This window comes from Gambusia affinis, linkage group LG05 (genome assembly GCF_019740435.1).
Source record: "Gambusia affinis linkage group LG05, SWU_Gaff_1.0, whole genome shotgun sequence".
NCBI lineage: Eukaryota > Metazoa > Chordata > Actinopteri > Cyprinodontiformes > Poeciliidae > Gambusia > Gambusia affinis.
The window spans coordinates 17,356,042-17,372,065 of NC_057872.1; the positions used below are offsets into that span (position 1 = coordinate 17,356,042).

Consider the following 16,024-nt stretch of genomic DNA (forward strand, 5'->3'; position numbering starts at 1 on the left):
CAAAAAAAAAAAAAGTTTATTTTCTTTGAGGTTACAGAAGCAACAAGAAACATTTGAACTCAAATTCTCCACATTACAAAAGAACCACAATGAGAAAGAAATTAACACAAATTTTAAAGCAACACAGCCTATTTAAATTAAAGACACAAAAACAAGCAAACTTTCTCCTCATGCCTGTACCTTAAATAATTTTCTAGACAAAACATGTTGGATGCAACATTTACAAACAATACAAATCAATGCCAAATTCTCAAACATAAATTATCCCACTTGCTTTAATAACCCATGTTGAAGCCTGCTTTATTATTAATGGTTTAGTAACCCACAAAACAGTGATGAATAAATATGACAACCTGTATCTCCAATAAGTGGAGCTTTAGTAAACATTAACAGTGCTGTGTAAGCAGGACGTGTTTAAATAATAATGATAATAGAAAAAAAATATTAAATTCTAGAAACTAAGTTCAAAACATCCAAACTGCTCCAGCAGGTTTAAGTTCCAACATTACTAAACAAGATATTTGAACACCAGTGAATGTTTACATAATCTGAAGAATCTCGATACAAAAACCTGGACCCAACTTTTGATTTTAACGACGTTACTGAATGAAAAGAGCAAAGTTTGAAAGTAAACATTACGTTCAGTGTACAGATTACAAAAAGCCATGTAGAGGCCACAGCACAGACGTGGGGCCCTGTTAAGATGAAACCAAAACATAACTTTTTGACCTACATGCAAAATTCTAAGGGAAAGACTGAAAACACCATGAACACAATTGGTGGTGGCAGCTTCATGATGTGGGGCTGCCTGATTCAGCAGGGAAAGAAAACTGAGCTAATGGGGAAAGAGACGCAATGCAATTCTGGGAAAAATAAATAAATAAAAAATAAATTTAAAGGCAGCAGATGGAGGTTCACCTTCCAGCAGAATGACGCTAAAAACGTACAGCAGGATCTACAAGAAATGACTTGGAGCACAGCATCTTGAAAAAGGTTCATATCCAATTCAGAATCTTGTTTGGAAATTGGAAATTAATGTTAACAGATGATCTCCATCCAAACAGTTGTGACTTGAGCTATTTGCAAAGCAGAATAAGCAAAAAATATCAGTCTGTAGATGTTAAAATCATTACAACTTGTAAGCTTGGCAAGCCTGTGTGATATAGTGAATATCTGAGCGAGAGTAAAATTTTAAGGTTTAGTGAAATGTATTAACAGATGGTAGTGACACAAAGAAGGGTTGGTTGACTGCCTGATAAACACATTGAAGTAATTGTGGTCCTAAAGAAGGTGTGTCCTCCAGCCTATCAAATCACAATCAGCCACGTTCTTGTCTGTTCTCCTTCCTCCATTCACCTTTAACCCTTTTCTCCTTCTCCCTGCCTCCTGGAAGTGAAAACATTTTCAGGACTTCCTTTTCAAAGCCCTCCATTTCATCCTCCAGATCGCTATCTTCCTCGTCACCATCCTCCACCATGTCTTCCAAAATATCCGACAGATCATCCACAAAGTCCTGGAAGCTCCTCTGGTTGTGCACAAACATCCCATCCTTGAAAAACTCCAAGGCGATCTTTCTGAGCTCTGATGTTTTGGATCCATCTACTCCGGCCTCCTCTATCTTGGTTAGGTAGGTTTGCAGTACAGAGTCGAACTCTGATAACGAGACAGGGAGGAGCCCCTCCGCCTGGGCGCAGGTTTCCAGCGTGTCGCACTGCTGCGGTGGTTTGGGGTCGTGTTGGAGGCGTTGTCTCTGTAGGAGCCAGTATTCTGGTTGTCCTACGGAGGGTTTGGGGTGGCTGTGATGGGGCTTTCGCTCACCATACAGGTGCTCTTCCTTGTAGCCATGGTTACCTGGAAATTCATGCTCGTCGTTTCTCTTTTTCAGGGAGTGTGACTGGTCTTTTTCCCAGTCTACATCATGCTGTTTCTCTTTCAGTTTCATCTCTTTGATCTTAAACTGTTCCGAAGTCTCATCCTTCCTCCTGAATTTCTTCTCTTCTTTCCCGTTTTTGCTCTTCCTCTTGTACTCATTCCACTGTTTCCTCTCATCCATCCCTGACCTTTCTTTACCCTGACTTTTGCTATTGTCCCACTGCTTCCTCTCACCCTTTCCTTTCCCTTCCTTACCAATTTTATCCTTCCACTCAGGGTCTTTCTTATCCCCTTTCTCCTTCCAATCTTTTCCCTCCTGCCTTTCTTTGCCTCCATGTTTCCCCTTCTTCCACTCCATCTCTCCCTTCAGCTTCTCACTGTGATGCTTCCCTCCTCGCCACTCCCCTTTCTCCTTACCTGTCCATTCTTTACGTTCATGTACTTTCTCAAAGTTTCCCTTTTTCTTTTCTCTGTCTTTTTTCAACTCTTTCCTACCTTCCTTGTCCTCCAAGGATCTACCGTCATCTCCTCTTCTTCCCTTCTCTTTCTTTAGCTCTTTCTTCTTCCCAGGACTTGCCTCATCACTTTGCCTCTTTTGCTTACCTGGCTTATCTTTCTCATTCTCAAGCTTCTCATGTTTTCCCTTCTTCCACTCCATTTTATCTCCCTTTTTAAGCTCTTTTCCATCGCCTTCCTTCCTAACAGACTTATCTTTCCCCTTCTGCTGTTTTTTGTCGTTTATTTCATATTTAACCTTATTTGGATCTTTCTTCTGCCTCTGATCTCCCCATGTCTTCCATGGCTGTTTTCCAGGTGGTCCAGCTGAATCCTGCCTGCCATCTTCTGTTTGGTCACTAGGTGGTGATGTAGAGTGTTTCATGCCGGCTTGATCAGCATCACTGGCTGCTGGAAGAGACATAAAAGTCAATAAAGCAACACAAAGTCTGCAACAAAAGTAAAGGAAAGAATAAACTTGCTCTGCTTTCCCTTCCTGTTTTTAGTCACTAATCCCCTTCCCCTCCTAACTCTTGTACCTGGGGAGAGTTTTAAGTTTATCACAGTGGATCTCAGGGTTTCTAGCTCTTTCTGTAGGCCCGGGACAGACTCCAGCTCTTTCTTCATCCTGTCGTTCTCTTTCTGAAGGACAGGGAGAGATGCAATCTCTGTCTTCAACCTACTGTTTTCCTTCTCCACCTCCTCCCAGAGCAGCCGCTGCTCCTCTCCCTCTGCTGCCTGCTCCTTGGCTACTTTTAGCTCCTCTTTCTGTGCCTGGTTGGAAGGGGGAAAAAAAGGAAAGGTAAAGAAGCTCCCATGAGCATGTTATGCACTCGCTGACACATTTACGCAAAGACACACATTTGTTTTACACGCATATAAATATATATATATATATATATATATATATATATATATATATATATATATATATATATATATATATATATATATATATATATATATATATATATAAAATGAACTAAGAAGAAATGAAGTGCTGGACAGAATGGAGTCACACCTGAAGCTGAGCTTGTAGTGCAGAAATTTGCTGGTTCCCTTCAGCTAACTTATTCAGGAGCTCGGAGCTGTTGTGATCTAAACCTGGAGCTACTTCGGGACTAAGCCACTCCTGTCAACACATTGCAAACAGAGAAAAACAGTCTGAATTCAAAATGCCTTGTCATACCAAAAACATTTCTAAGGAAGCAGAAGTTTGAGGTGAACTGCTGCTATTCAATGCTGCCCATGTGGGTCTTCCAACAAGCACAGCACAGAAAATGCTGGTGTTTTTAAAAGTCATTATTTGTGACTTTCCTGATGTTACAGAAAGCACGTAGTATGTTGTTGATAATAGATAAAAGCGATTAAAAGTGACGGCAATAAAAACAGAGAAGGAGATCATCAGTCTGACCTGTTTCCCTGGTGCTTCTGTATCCTTCAGTTCCCTTGTTGTATAGTCACCCTCTGCAAATCATTATGGAAAGTATCAGGTCAGTGTGGATGGCTGCTTTCAAATCGGCATCATATATTTAGCAAACAAGCCAACTTGCACAAGTAATAACCCCTCAACCCCAAGTTGCCAATCCAACATCAAGTTTTCTAAAATGGGGAAAAGAGGGCAGTCTGCAGATTTCTGGATACAAATGTGCAAATCTTGTTTCTCTGTATGCCAAGTCTTCACATGAACATCTAATTTTTTTTTACCTGAAAGTGTATACAATTTTTAAAGTCCTCATGCAATAAGCATGATGCGAAGGGCCCAGTGTGTGGTTACAATTCAGTGGTTAATTTATGCATAATTTTAATATCAATGCCAGTATAAAACAAACATCCCTCTTCCAAAACCAAAAGAAAAGCAAAACTGACTTCTAAAGTGAATTTTAAAAAGCATTCCATGCAAAGTCCTTTAATTCTGCGTGCATGTTCACAAATATGTTGTGGCCAAGAAAAGCTGAATTATTTGACTTTGATGCAAACACAATAGGACTAAAACAACCTACCCTCATCGAAGTCCATGAAGACACCTGCAGGCATAATACACCTCAGTCTCAGAGCCTCCTTTAGTCTCGTTAGTCATTGCTTCTGACACAGACACAAGTCTAAAATACCATGGCAACAGGTTCACAGATGATGCTCACCAGAGAAAAAGACGGTGCCGAGCCCCAACAGAATGAGAGCAGCCAGGATGCATTTGTTAAGAGAGAACACGCCGTCATTCTCTCGCTGTGGCACCTGAAATTCTTCTTCCACTTCTTCTTCCTCCTCTTCTTTTCTTCCAATCTGCTCCAGGAGAGACTTTCTCCTCCTCTCCACTGACTCTCCCTCCTCTGTCCTTTCACCAATTCCTAAAAAGACAACAGAAAGGAATCTTTCAGGAGCCTACATTTAGACACCTGTTATATGAAGTTTCTGTGCTTTACTACAAAATCTTTAGATGCTTAAACTCAGCTCAGATATAAATGTCATGCAAACAGCCACTTTAATATTAGGTACGTCTTGTCGAAAGGGTTCCTTCCACTTTTACCATCAGAACTACCTTCATTCTTTGTGACATGGTCTCAACAATATGTTGGAAACAATAGTCAGATATTTTGTTTCATACTGACATGATGGCATCACACAGCTGCAGTAGATTTGTCAGCTGAACATCTATGAAGTGGATCTCCTGTCTTACCACATCCAAACGTTCTCCCTTAGGCTGAGATCATATGACTGTAGAGGTCACTGGAGGACAATGAACTCATGGTCATTTTCAAGAAAGAAGTTTGGGATCAGTTCTTTAGGACATGGGAAATTATTTGTCTGGAAGTAGTTGGAAGTAGTAAAAGCAATTCTTGCTCACTGTTGAGTATGATCTAGGATCCGTGATGCTGTGGGCCTGTTTTTCTTTCAAAAACTCCATGAACCTTCTTAGAGTTCCTGGCATTATGTATTATTCTAAAAATAAAAATTTGAATAGAAATAAAATAAATAAACAAAATGAAACAGGTAAGTCATAGGTACATTTGATTCGTCCAAGAGGCTGGAGCATTCTAGTAGAAATTTAATATGGTGGTGGATAGCTTCCATTAGCAACACTTACCGGACTGCTGTCCCTCTTGCTGTGGCTCCTCTTTATTTTGCAGATGAAGTGTTCCTTCTAGTCGAAGTTCCTCTTCTGCCGGTGAAAACTCTGCACCTCCAAGAGTCTCTGTGCTGAGCAGTGAGACTGGGGGCCCATCTAGGGAAGGCGTCAGGAGGGTGTAGGAGTCAGAGGACGAATCCGGGTCAGGGGAAGACCTCGTCAGTCCCTCGGTTTTGCTCTCAATGTTACCGTGGTCCGAGGTGCCAGAGGCATCCACAGATGGAGGATTTGAGTTGGAATCTGCATTTTGATCTTCAGAAACCTAGAGAAAAGAATGAATGTTTTTTTAGAAGATCAAAACTCTTGAGTCAGTGGGTAGTGAACAAAATAAAACTAAGTGACCCTCTAAACAACAATATTACTAAATAGCAAGAATCAGAAGATGACTACTGGCTAGTTAGAAATGCATAGAAATAAAGCCAGAGGACATTGCACACAGTTCTGAAAGATAATATGGTGTTATGAGTTATAGTTTCTTACTAGGTACCCCTCCTCTGGGAGCCTTTCTTCTGCAGACTCGGCACTATTTGGAGGCTGACTTTTCTCTCCAGGTCCTGGTTCATGAAGAAAACAGAGGAGAGGAAGCATTTAAAGCAGCACTTCAACATTTTCTAACAGTCAGTTCTTGAAAGGGAACCATTCAGACTGTTGTAACACTTTGGCACCTCAAGCACCTTTGACCAAAATGATCGTGGATACGGGTTTAGTTTTATTAACAGAGGAAACTGATGTTCAAGTAGAACAAAGTTTGACTGGTTTTTATCATCATCAAAGAGTGGGAAATGTATTTGTGTAAAAAGACTGAGGCAATAAAATAAAACAGAGCCCTCAACTAAAAGAGTGCAGAACAATGTTGTGTTTACAATGACCTGAAGCAGTAGTCTCTTTCTCCAGCGCCTCATCAATCTCATTATTGTTAGGAACATAATTTAGCTGATGCAGGTTTATGGGTGAACACGGTTTGTACATCTCTCAGTGGAGCTGAGATTTAAGTAGTTTGATCAACTTCTTTTCTTGAAATTAAAGTTCCAAATTATTCAGTAATTTTATTTAACCGATTAATCTAATTTCTTTGAAGCAAATTAATGATTATGAGAGTTTTTTTGAAGTGACAGTTTGTTATGTTAAAATTCATATCAGGTAAATAGGCAGACTGCGTTTCATTGAGAAAAACAATGACGCTTGTGTCCAACATCTGATCCCGAGTTAGTCATATGCAAATTTTACCTCTTCATAAAAAACAAAATGTAGGATACTTGAACTGTTAAAGTGAGAGAGGATAACATGAGTGGAAGAGCTGCCCGAGGCCTTCAGAAGAAAAGACTACAAGAGCTCATTAAAGAAAAAAGGAAAAAAGTCTACAGGTGGAGGACACCGGAAACTGCTGCCAACATCTCAAAGACAGAACACCCACAAAACTGTAAAATGACTGAAACATGCAGAAAAAATGTCTCCCAAAACCTTAGAAGTTCTTCATGGACACCTAAGTGTATAGCTAATTGGACACTGAAACAAAAGACTTATTTGGACATGAACTAAATGCAGCACTAAAGAAAGAGAACCAGATACTATCAGTTAAGGGCTTGAAGTATCATTGTTTGCTGCACCAGAACTATGCCAGCTCATCATCACAGAATCCATTAGAAATTATTCTTATCGTCAGAGCTGCCTGAGGAAAATCTCAGCACATGTGTGAAAATATTAACCCTGAAGTAGATCTGGACCCTGCAGCATGACAACAATAACCCAACACATACCAATGAATTCACCACAAATCTACTGAAAATTAAAAAAGTAAGAAAGTCTTGGACACATTAAAAACCCAAATCCTGATCCCACAAGACGCTGCAGGGTGACTAAAAACAGGCTGCGCATTTGCAAGAAAAACTTTAAGCATCTCATGGCCAAAAGTGAGGAGTAGGACACACTGTCCTCAGAGATTGGCAGATGGCTACTAGAAGCGTCTTAGTGAAACGATTTTAGACAAAAGAAGAACCAAAAGATTTTATGGGGAGGGACAGTTAGGGGTCAAAAGGTTAAACGTTTTGGGGTCTTCAAACCTTTTCTTCAGTCACGTTTCTAAATCTCTAATGAGAAAAAACACAGGGTTTATTTCTAAAAAGTTTATATATATATATCTCCATCACTTCATCTTCTTCAGAGTAATGACAGAAAAACTAAAAATTAATCAGATTCTCTAATAACTGAAGTGAGCTCAAGCAGCCTGATGGAGAAAAATGTGACTGGACTTATTAGGGTCTACTTTTCAGATTTTATTCTAAGCTAAGAGAGGAAGGGAGAGATCAGTTAATTTGTTGATCACAAAACCTGACATTTCACCAATATATTGTAACGTCAGAAACCTATTAGTGTTTTTGTGGGACATAAAAAAAAAAGGTCACAAATGAAGCATACTGTCACCAGACCTGTGGCAGATGTGTGGCTTTCTTCATGCTGCTTTGTTTCCTCTGCAAGGGGCCTCAGGGTTTCAGCAACAGTCTCCTATGATGACGGAGACAGAGTCATTACCACTTGATTAAAGACCGATCAAAAAATCTCTGTGTTAAAAGGCAAATTTAATATTCAGAAACAGTTTGTTTCTTGATAGTAAATAACATTTTATTGATATAATTACTAACACAGAATGTCCCCCTTTTTTCACATTAAAAATGTTTTATAAACATTATGACACAAACCCAATTCATATTCAGGTGACCTGAAAGAGAAACAAACTGGGACAAAGCTCTAATTTTTTTCCAGAGACATCTTTAATAAGGTCACGCATGGCTGCTTAACATTTGAAAGTGATCGTACCTCAGATGTGAGGATGGTCCAACTGTTGTTGGCAGCACCGCCCCCAGACATGGCCCCCCCAGACATGGCCCCCCCAGACATGGCCCCCCCAGAGGCGTCGCCTGTCTCCTGAAACACAACACCAGCATGGAAAACAAATGTCGCGATTACTAATGGTTCCACGAAATGAAGTGAGTGGAGAGTGAGGAAAGCCTGTGCTCTTCTGTTTCTTAATACTGTCTGTGTCAGGAGTTCAGCCTTCACTCCCTCCACTTGTAGGAGGTAACAAGAAGAAGCTGGCACGCTCTAGTTACTGACACATGATTTCCAACACATTCAGATTGTATACCTTTCCAGATCTGTATTATTTGTAGAAAGCTCTGTCTAAAAACCTACAAATTCAAGCCGGTTGAAGGAAAATTAATAATAATGGATAGATGGATGGATAGTTGGTTTGAAGGACAGAAGAAATTATGGATAGAGAGACAAAATTATGACATAATTATGTAACAATAAACATTCAGATGTTTCAATGATATGAAAAGACAATAAAATCTGGAAATATAAGTGTTTTTCCATACACCATTTTATTCTTTCATCCTTATTTAGATCTGTTAAACAGTGAAATATTTTTTTCCTTGATATATAAAAAAAATAATATCAAAGGTTTTATTAGCACTTCTCTACAGAAAAAATCCTTTCAAAACAGCCTGATAGTAACCTTGAGATTGCATAACTCTGATCAAGAGATACATGGCAGCTGTGACATTAATAATAACTAGGTTTTTTTGTGTTTTTTTTCCAATTCACTTTTACAGGAGTGACGAAGAAAAATAACCTGGAAATAAGAGTTTGGCCAGTCTCGGCACAAATGTGTTTTTACTTAAAAAAAAAAAAAAGAAGAAAAAAGCAAGTAGTTCTGGGAATGAGTCCATTGAAGGCTGAGCTAATACATCTCCACAAAAGGAGCTTTTAAATAGTTTTTTTTTATTTTATTTTTTTTTACTTCTTGTGTGCTAATAATGCAGAAGTCCATTTCTTCTGATTCTTTAGGTAAATATGAATCCCATTCATTAAAATAAGAGGTCATTTTTCTCTACAGTAAGTCATCACGTTAAATTGCAAATCTCTGGAGTCAGCGTGGGCGCTTTTGTCCCACTGGATCATTACACCTGCTGTGAAAATGATTGTAGCTTCTCATTTGACCTTTTCCCTCTCTCTGCACTCCACTTTGAGCATGAAGAGCAATTCTGCTCTTTCTACAACAGAACATTTGATGAAATGATTTTCAGCCAGAAAGGTGAGAGACGTTCAGGTGGGGGTTTTTTTTTGTTAAGATAAACTCAACAGTTAACCGCACAAAAACTCGACTCCACATTTGCAAAGGGAATATTTAATGCACAACTCTCATTTGATAAGCTTTTTTGGCAACAATGAAATGATTAGATTTTCTCTGGGCATCAATGACTCAGAATTTCCACCTTCAAACTGCCTTTAACAAAAAAAAAAAAAGGTGCAGTGCTCATGTTTGTTGAACTGTTTCCTAAACACTACCTCTCCAAACATATAACCTGGTATTTGGTAAAGCTGGGATCTCATTTTTGTTTCGATACAATATTCATTAACGTGTGGATGTCGAGAAACGATCAAATTAGTAATTGAACTGAAAAAGTGAAAATCGTATACAGACGTTACACATAGTGCGATATTTTTTTCAGTATTTAAATAGTAAATTTCATGAAGAAAATAAGTCATATTTCCATGTGTTCTCAGAAAATAGAACATAAGACCAATTAAAAAAAAGGAAAAAAAGAAAAGCTAAAACATTAATGGTTCGACCCGCCCACAGAATTATTGGGAAAACTGCTGATGTGTCATTCTAACAACAAATATGGCAGCATGATACCGAGAAAACAAATAACATGCAGTAGTATATGTAAATGTCGCAATGAATGTGATTAAAGTGTGTTAATGTCTGTCTGCTTAGGGGTCTGTATAAAAATGGAATCAAAATAGAAAGTAGCTTATCCAGCTACTGGAAATTAAATGAGAAATTCTGTCTTTTCCATAACAAGCACACGGTTTACCATCCACCTGGGAAACAAACAGCTTAGCTGTAGCACCTTAAAACACCCAAAAATCCTTTTCTGTAGAAGAAAGTGGAAAATTGATTGGAAGGAAATGTAGGATAGCACAAGGTGCAAAAGAAACTTAGTTAGCTAGATACGAGATCAGAGAACCTCTGACGCATCGTCAACAGGAAGATGAGAGAACCCAGAACCCACAATGAAGATGACCTGAAGGGTGCCATGAAAGCAACCTGGGCTTCCTGAGCACCTCAGCTGAACCACAATGCCTCCACGACATGCTGCACTGATGCACAACTGAAATAAATAAATTAACTTTTCAATGTTATCCTAATACACAAACACATCTGTAAGAGTGAATGGATTAACAACAAAATGTTGAACTAAGAAAACAGTGTGTGTGTGTGTGTGTGTGTGTGTGTGTGTGTGTGTGTGTGTAAGCAATCAAACCAATTAAAAGATTATTTATCAAACCCAAAAGGGCAAAAAGCCTGTCTGAAGAGGAATCGCTTCAGATTTTTTGTTTATTTATCATAGTTTACAGGAGATATCTCTTTGTGCTTTATTATTCATAAACAAACTGCCGAGCTACAAAATGACAATAATCGACAAGTAGGACAATCCCGGTGTGGCCTGCAGCTTTAAGACATTTGCATCTGTTTACACAAGCGTAGGATTTGGACGCCAGCCTTTGCTATTCAGCCTCACCCATTCTACTAACATAGGACCTACTGTAAAGTGTTACAAACATTTAGTGAAACTGGGCCTGTCTGTCTGTGTGTGTGTGCAGGAAGTCGTATTGCTTTAGGAGAATTCAGTTCTTCATTAGTAGTTTGTGAGCACAGGAGGCCTTGTGGGCACCCTGGCTTTTGACTAGCAGAGAAATGTTTTGGCACAGACTGGGGTAACTAAGGCCTGCAGTATTCTGAAGATAGAGGCTCAAGACGCCTTTCGTTTCAAAGTTATTGGTTTGTTCAATAGACGTCCTCTAAGCAGCACGATTTAAAGGTCTGCCGTATTTTCAAGAACACAGAGAGAATAGGATTTCAACAGATAACGCTCAGAATACATTCTAGAAGAAAATTGTTATTTTACTCAGTCATTTCTTTAACCCATGTCATCTGACTGTGATCCATAAATGAAGAGACACCTCACTTATGCCCACAATAGCAAGATAATGACACAAATTCAATTTTCTCCCAGCGCAATTTAGGTCTCCTAATCCAGTTCCTCCCGAGAGAAGTCTGCCGGATCTAGCCTCGGGCCCCACAAGGAGCATTGTGGAGCATATAGTGGAATGGTTTAAATAGATGGCAGCTAAATTTAGCTGCTATGAGATTGACTAGAGACAGAAAGGAAGGGGAAGCATGCAGAAGATTGCCACAGGGAATGCAAGAGAGGTAGCAGTCTAGTCTAAGGACAGTTTTAAAAGGATTACATGCACCATAAAGCTTGATGCTTTTCAGAGAAAATGCATCTTTATTCTAGAATTTCGAGAGTTAAAACTCAAATGCATTCCCTATGCACAGAAGGAGCCTTCCTTTTGCTTTTCAGTAAACTCCCAGCTCCGTCTGACGTCCCTTTACTTCTTCAAACAAACATAACTCAGTGTTTTTCCCTTGCGTGCATTATATGCAACGTGCACAAATGACAATATATTTATTTTTCCCTTTGAATAAAACATGCAAACACGCCAACTGTCGCAGCACTGGATCTTATCTGATCTCTCCTGGGAAAATAAATGACCAAAAAAGGTCAAGAGATTAAACGACACAACAGGATGTGTCTTTAAGGGTAACAGTGTAGCAAAAACTAAAGGAACTTGTGCTTAGAGGCTCCCATGCAAAGCAGCCACGATATGCATTCATAATATGCAAATATAATAGTCTGAATGTGCGGATGAGACAGGAAATGTCAACTGAGGATGGCTAAAGTTGAATAAAAGCTAAAAAAATAAATAAATAAATCGAGGACATTTTTTGGAATGTTTCAAAGACTTGTATAACTTCAATATATTGGATGAATATCAAAAGTACCCATATTGTTCCTCTAATGGTGTGACATCAAAACATTACAAACAAGTTTTCCTTTTGAAGCGAGCGACCAGGAAAACGTGAAACAACGTAGGCGGTGCCGTGTGAAGAATAATAATGCACAACTGCTCTTTAGAGGTTAAAATAAACAAACAACAGAATATGGGTAAGAAACATTCAAATTCAGGTTGTTCTTACCGTGGTGGGGAACTTTACTCCAGACCCGGGAGAATGTGAGAGATACAGCAGGCTGTTCTGTCTCTTTCCAACCAACTTCGGAACTTTGAAGGTGAAGTCGGAACTCAACGAGTTACACGCCACTTGACCAATCACACTCTGAGGTCGTTCTAGTTCCGCCCCTTTGTCGTACCACTGAACCAATGAAAGCCCAGTTTCAGTTTTCCTCGAAAAACACGCTCATAGGTTTGTTTGACAAGTTGGTGTGGACGCTGTGAAACTTATTTTAAATTGTGTCACGTTACTGCCGCAAACCTAAGGATGTGTGATTAAGATTTATTTGGTGTGCAAAGAAAAACGAGCACATAATTGTGAAGTGAAATGAAAATTACACGTTTTTCAAAATGTTTTTTAAAAAGAGTCCCAGCATTTAGTTGGGGATAAAACTGCTGGGTTAGGTTACAGAAAAATATCCCAAGCTTTGGAAATAATATGGAGCACTGTTCAATTTATTGATCATCCAAATATGGAAAAAGTAGGACACAACCCAACACCTGCCAACACTCTCCACCTTAACACACAGGTGGAGAGAGTGTTAATTAATTTACAAAGCAGCGGAGGACCCTTGGTGTCTATGGAGGAGGTGCAGAGATTCATAGCTAAGGTGGGACAATCTGTTGATATAAAGGAAGCCATTGGCAGAAGACAGCCATGACAATTTCCGATTGTGGATGTCACAAGCAATGCGTCAAATCATTTTCATGGGTAAGACTGACTTATCAAAAATTCCAAAGTTGAATAAATTTGAAACTTACAAACCGATATTCACAGACATTATCCTGTCAATCTGAGCTTTACTGCAACATAAATTGTAAAACGTCAGGCTTCAGTATGCAGAGCAAAGCTATAAAATGTTAGAGGTACTCAACAAGAAGTTCATAATATTTTTAGATTTTTTACAATGCCCAAAAAGGCACTTTGCCTTCTGTTGAATCTATTAATATTATTTTATGTGTTACTTTTGGTTATATTTTAAAGTAGTCAGTACAAAGGAATTAGGTTGATTAATATTACTTTTACGTCTGGATTGCAATGATTGCCTGTCTCTTATTGAGCATTAGTTTCTCACAATATTTCCATTTTGAGTGTTAAATATTTGAAGTCAATATTTAATCCTGACAAATACAGATACATCCTAATTTGTCTCTTACAGTGTTGTACTGATTTTCTTTTATTTACCTTTTTTAATGAAATATTAGACTTCTTACCACCACAATGTTTTTGACACACAAACCGGGACTTAGTTGTTCCACATAAAGTGGAAGACATTCGTTCAGCATCTTTTAACTATCAAATAATAAATAAGTAAAAAGAAAGAAACATGTGAAGGTAGAAATATTTCGTTTATTTATTGGCACATCGAGGAGAAGCAGGTTAGAACAGTCCAAAAACTCCAGGATCTTCAGAGTGATGCTCTAAAATGTTGACCCCAGTCAAGTAGCATTGAAGAATGATTCCTCAAACCTCTAAATGGACATCCTATAGACACTAAAACAAAAACAGAATATTGCCATCAGGAAAAAACTGTTTGCTTACTGAAAATATAAAATTTAGCTTGGTAAGAGCACAATTGTACAAGAGATCACTCACCAAAGCTTTTCCAAGAACGTTCTTCGTACGCTCCAAAGAAATGCAGATTAAAACTGCGTTCTACAGAGCAAATGTTCAATACGTCAATTGTTTACAGCTTGTACTTTCTCTCAGTCCTTCAGTCAAGGATCTCCTTTATACACCAGCAGCAGAGGAGGAAATAAAGACACTCCTTAACCGACTGGATGAAACCGTAGGAAAAATTCCCACCCAGGAAGTTCTTGCCCCGTCCGAGACCCATGGTCATGTCCCGCAGGTGCTGCCCTAAGGAGGACGCAGGCATGGCCTGGGGAAGAGGACGCTGGGGGTGCATGGCGTAGGAAGCAGAATCAATGCAGAGGCAAAGGCGACCCGTCAGTGAGAGTGTATGTAGAAGGATGCCTGTCAGGTCAGGCCAGCCCTTTGGTAGCCTCTACTGTCCATATTGCAGCTGCCTCCATTCACATCTAGGATTTTCTCTTCTCCTTTCAATCATCTGCTGATTTTTTTAAAAGCTTTGTTTTTCACACTCATCTGTGTTCAATCCCCACACAAAAACTGCTTAGGACACCCCACTGTCACGGCTTCTGCTAACAAATGGGAGAGTTCCAGTAGGTCCCCACCCACATCGTACCTTTTGTTCAGGACAGTATATGTTGGACCTTCACACATTTCTAGCAGTGTATTGTAGTGCATAAACACCTCAGATTTGACCCTTCACCCACAAGAACAAATTTTCTCTCGGTTCTTCGAAACGTCCCTACTGAACCACGGGTGTCCCCAAAATAATCCTTTATTTCCGGCAGAAGGCTTCTGGGGATCTTCAAAATAAGAGAAGCATTTAACTTTGTGCTCAAAAGGTTTTCTTTGAAATAATGCATTAGTAGCTGTAATTTCAAATACTGATCTATTTGAACCTTGAATTATAATACATTTGCTTTCTCAGTCTGAAAATATGTAAAAGAAATGACTAAATCAGTTTTTATTGAAAATTGCTGCCTTAACCCAAGTCCATCTCTGATTGGGCGATTAGGTCTTGGTGAAGACTCCTGTCCCGGGAGGACATGCTGCTGACAGCTGAGCTTGGAAACTGACCAAACCTTGGACCTCATCAAGAAGGTTTTGCCTGACAGAGTCAGAGATCTGGACTTTTTTTTTATGTTCCTGTCAAAATGCTACATTTGTCTAAATTTGTCTCATTCCAGTCTGTGAGGCCTATTATCAGTTCCAGAAGTAATCCAGATTAAGAAAGTCAAGATATCCAAAGGTCCGCCTTTTCAGAATGAGCTGTTGTAGCAGAAAAACAAACTAGAGCATCAGCAGAGATGAAAGTGGGCAAACCACTTAAGCAGAAATGCAAGCTACTTCCACAAGTGCCTCATATGACTAAAGTAAAGCACTTTTTCCTTTTTAATTTGTGGTTGTTCTGGTACATTAAGTTTATACTTCATACCAAATCTCAATCAATAATTTTACTAGCAAATCCCCTCATCATAACGCTTTATTTTCTTAGTAATAGGAAAGCGGAATTAGTGTAGCATCTTTGCTTCATTATTTCTCTTGCATAATTAACTAGGGAATAAACAACATTTTTGATTGGACTGATTGCAATACTGATAATTCTCCCCCGATTGATCCTGAAAGACAAAATTCTCTGAGCTTTTTGTCAGATTACCAAGATGAGACCAAAAGAATTAGACAAGGTTTTGGTAGATAGGACTGATTAATACAGCCCTATCTACTTTAGGACTGTAGATAGGACTATCTGGATAAATTTTAGCTGAAATTCATTCAACTAAAGTGAATTTTGT

The 16,024-nt window shown here is 39.0% G+C and overlaps 2 protein-coding genes across 10 annotated transcripts; both read right to left on the reverse strand.

Annotated features, from left to right (window-relative positions):
* On the reverse strand, positions 1-13,158 carry pbxip1b (pre-B-cell leukemia homeobox interacting protein 1b). 9 transcript variants are annotated; one of them, XM_044116741.1, is made up of 12 exons: positions 12,606-12,714; positions 8,309-8,416; positions 7,921-7,996; positions 5,975-6,048; positions 5,684-5,756; positions 5,453-5,590; positions 4,509-4,715; positions 4,371-4,394; positions 3,782-3,834; positions 3,389-3,499; positions 2,907-3,141; positions 1-2,778 (listed from the first exon to the last, which is right to left on the reverse strand). In XM_044116741.1, exons 2-12 carry the CDS (start codon positions 8,387-8,389, stop codon positions 1,319-1,321), a joined length of 2,532 nt encoding a protein of 843 aa, XP_043972676.1. In that variant the 5' UTR covers positions 8,390-8,416; positions 12,606-12,714; the 3' UTR covers positions 1-1,318. The 9 variants fall into 9 exon arrangements, with proteins under 9 accessions (XP_043972676.1, XP_043972678.1, XP_043972677.1 ...); XM_044116743.1 differs by having other exon boundaries at positions 1-2,775; positions 3,051-3,141; positions 5,453-5,756; XM_044116742.1 differs by having other exon boundaries at positions 3,051-3,141; positions 5,453-5,756.
* Positions 13,159-13,982: 824 nt separating this feature from the next.
* Positions 13,983-15,929, reverse strand: LOC122830935 (lens epithelial protein). The gene is made up of 2 exons (XM_044116753.1): positions 14,235-15,929; positions 13,983-14,132 (listed from the first exon to the last, which is right to left on the reverse strand). Exon 1 carries the CDS (start codon positions 14,545-14,547, stop codon positions 14,353-14,355), a length of 195 nt encoding a protein of 64 aa, XP_043972688.1. The 5' UTR covers positions 14,548-15,929; the 3' UTR covers positions 13,983-14,132; positions 14,235-14,352.
* Positions 15,930-16,024: the final 95 nt, after the last annotated feature.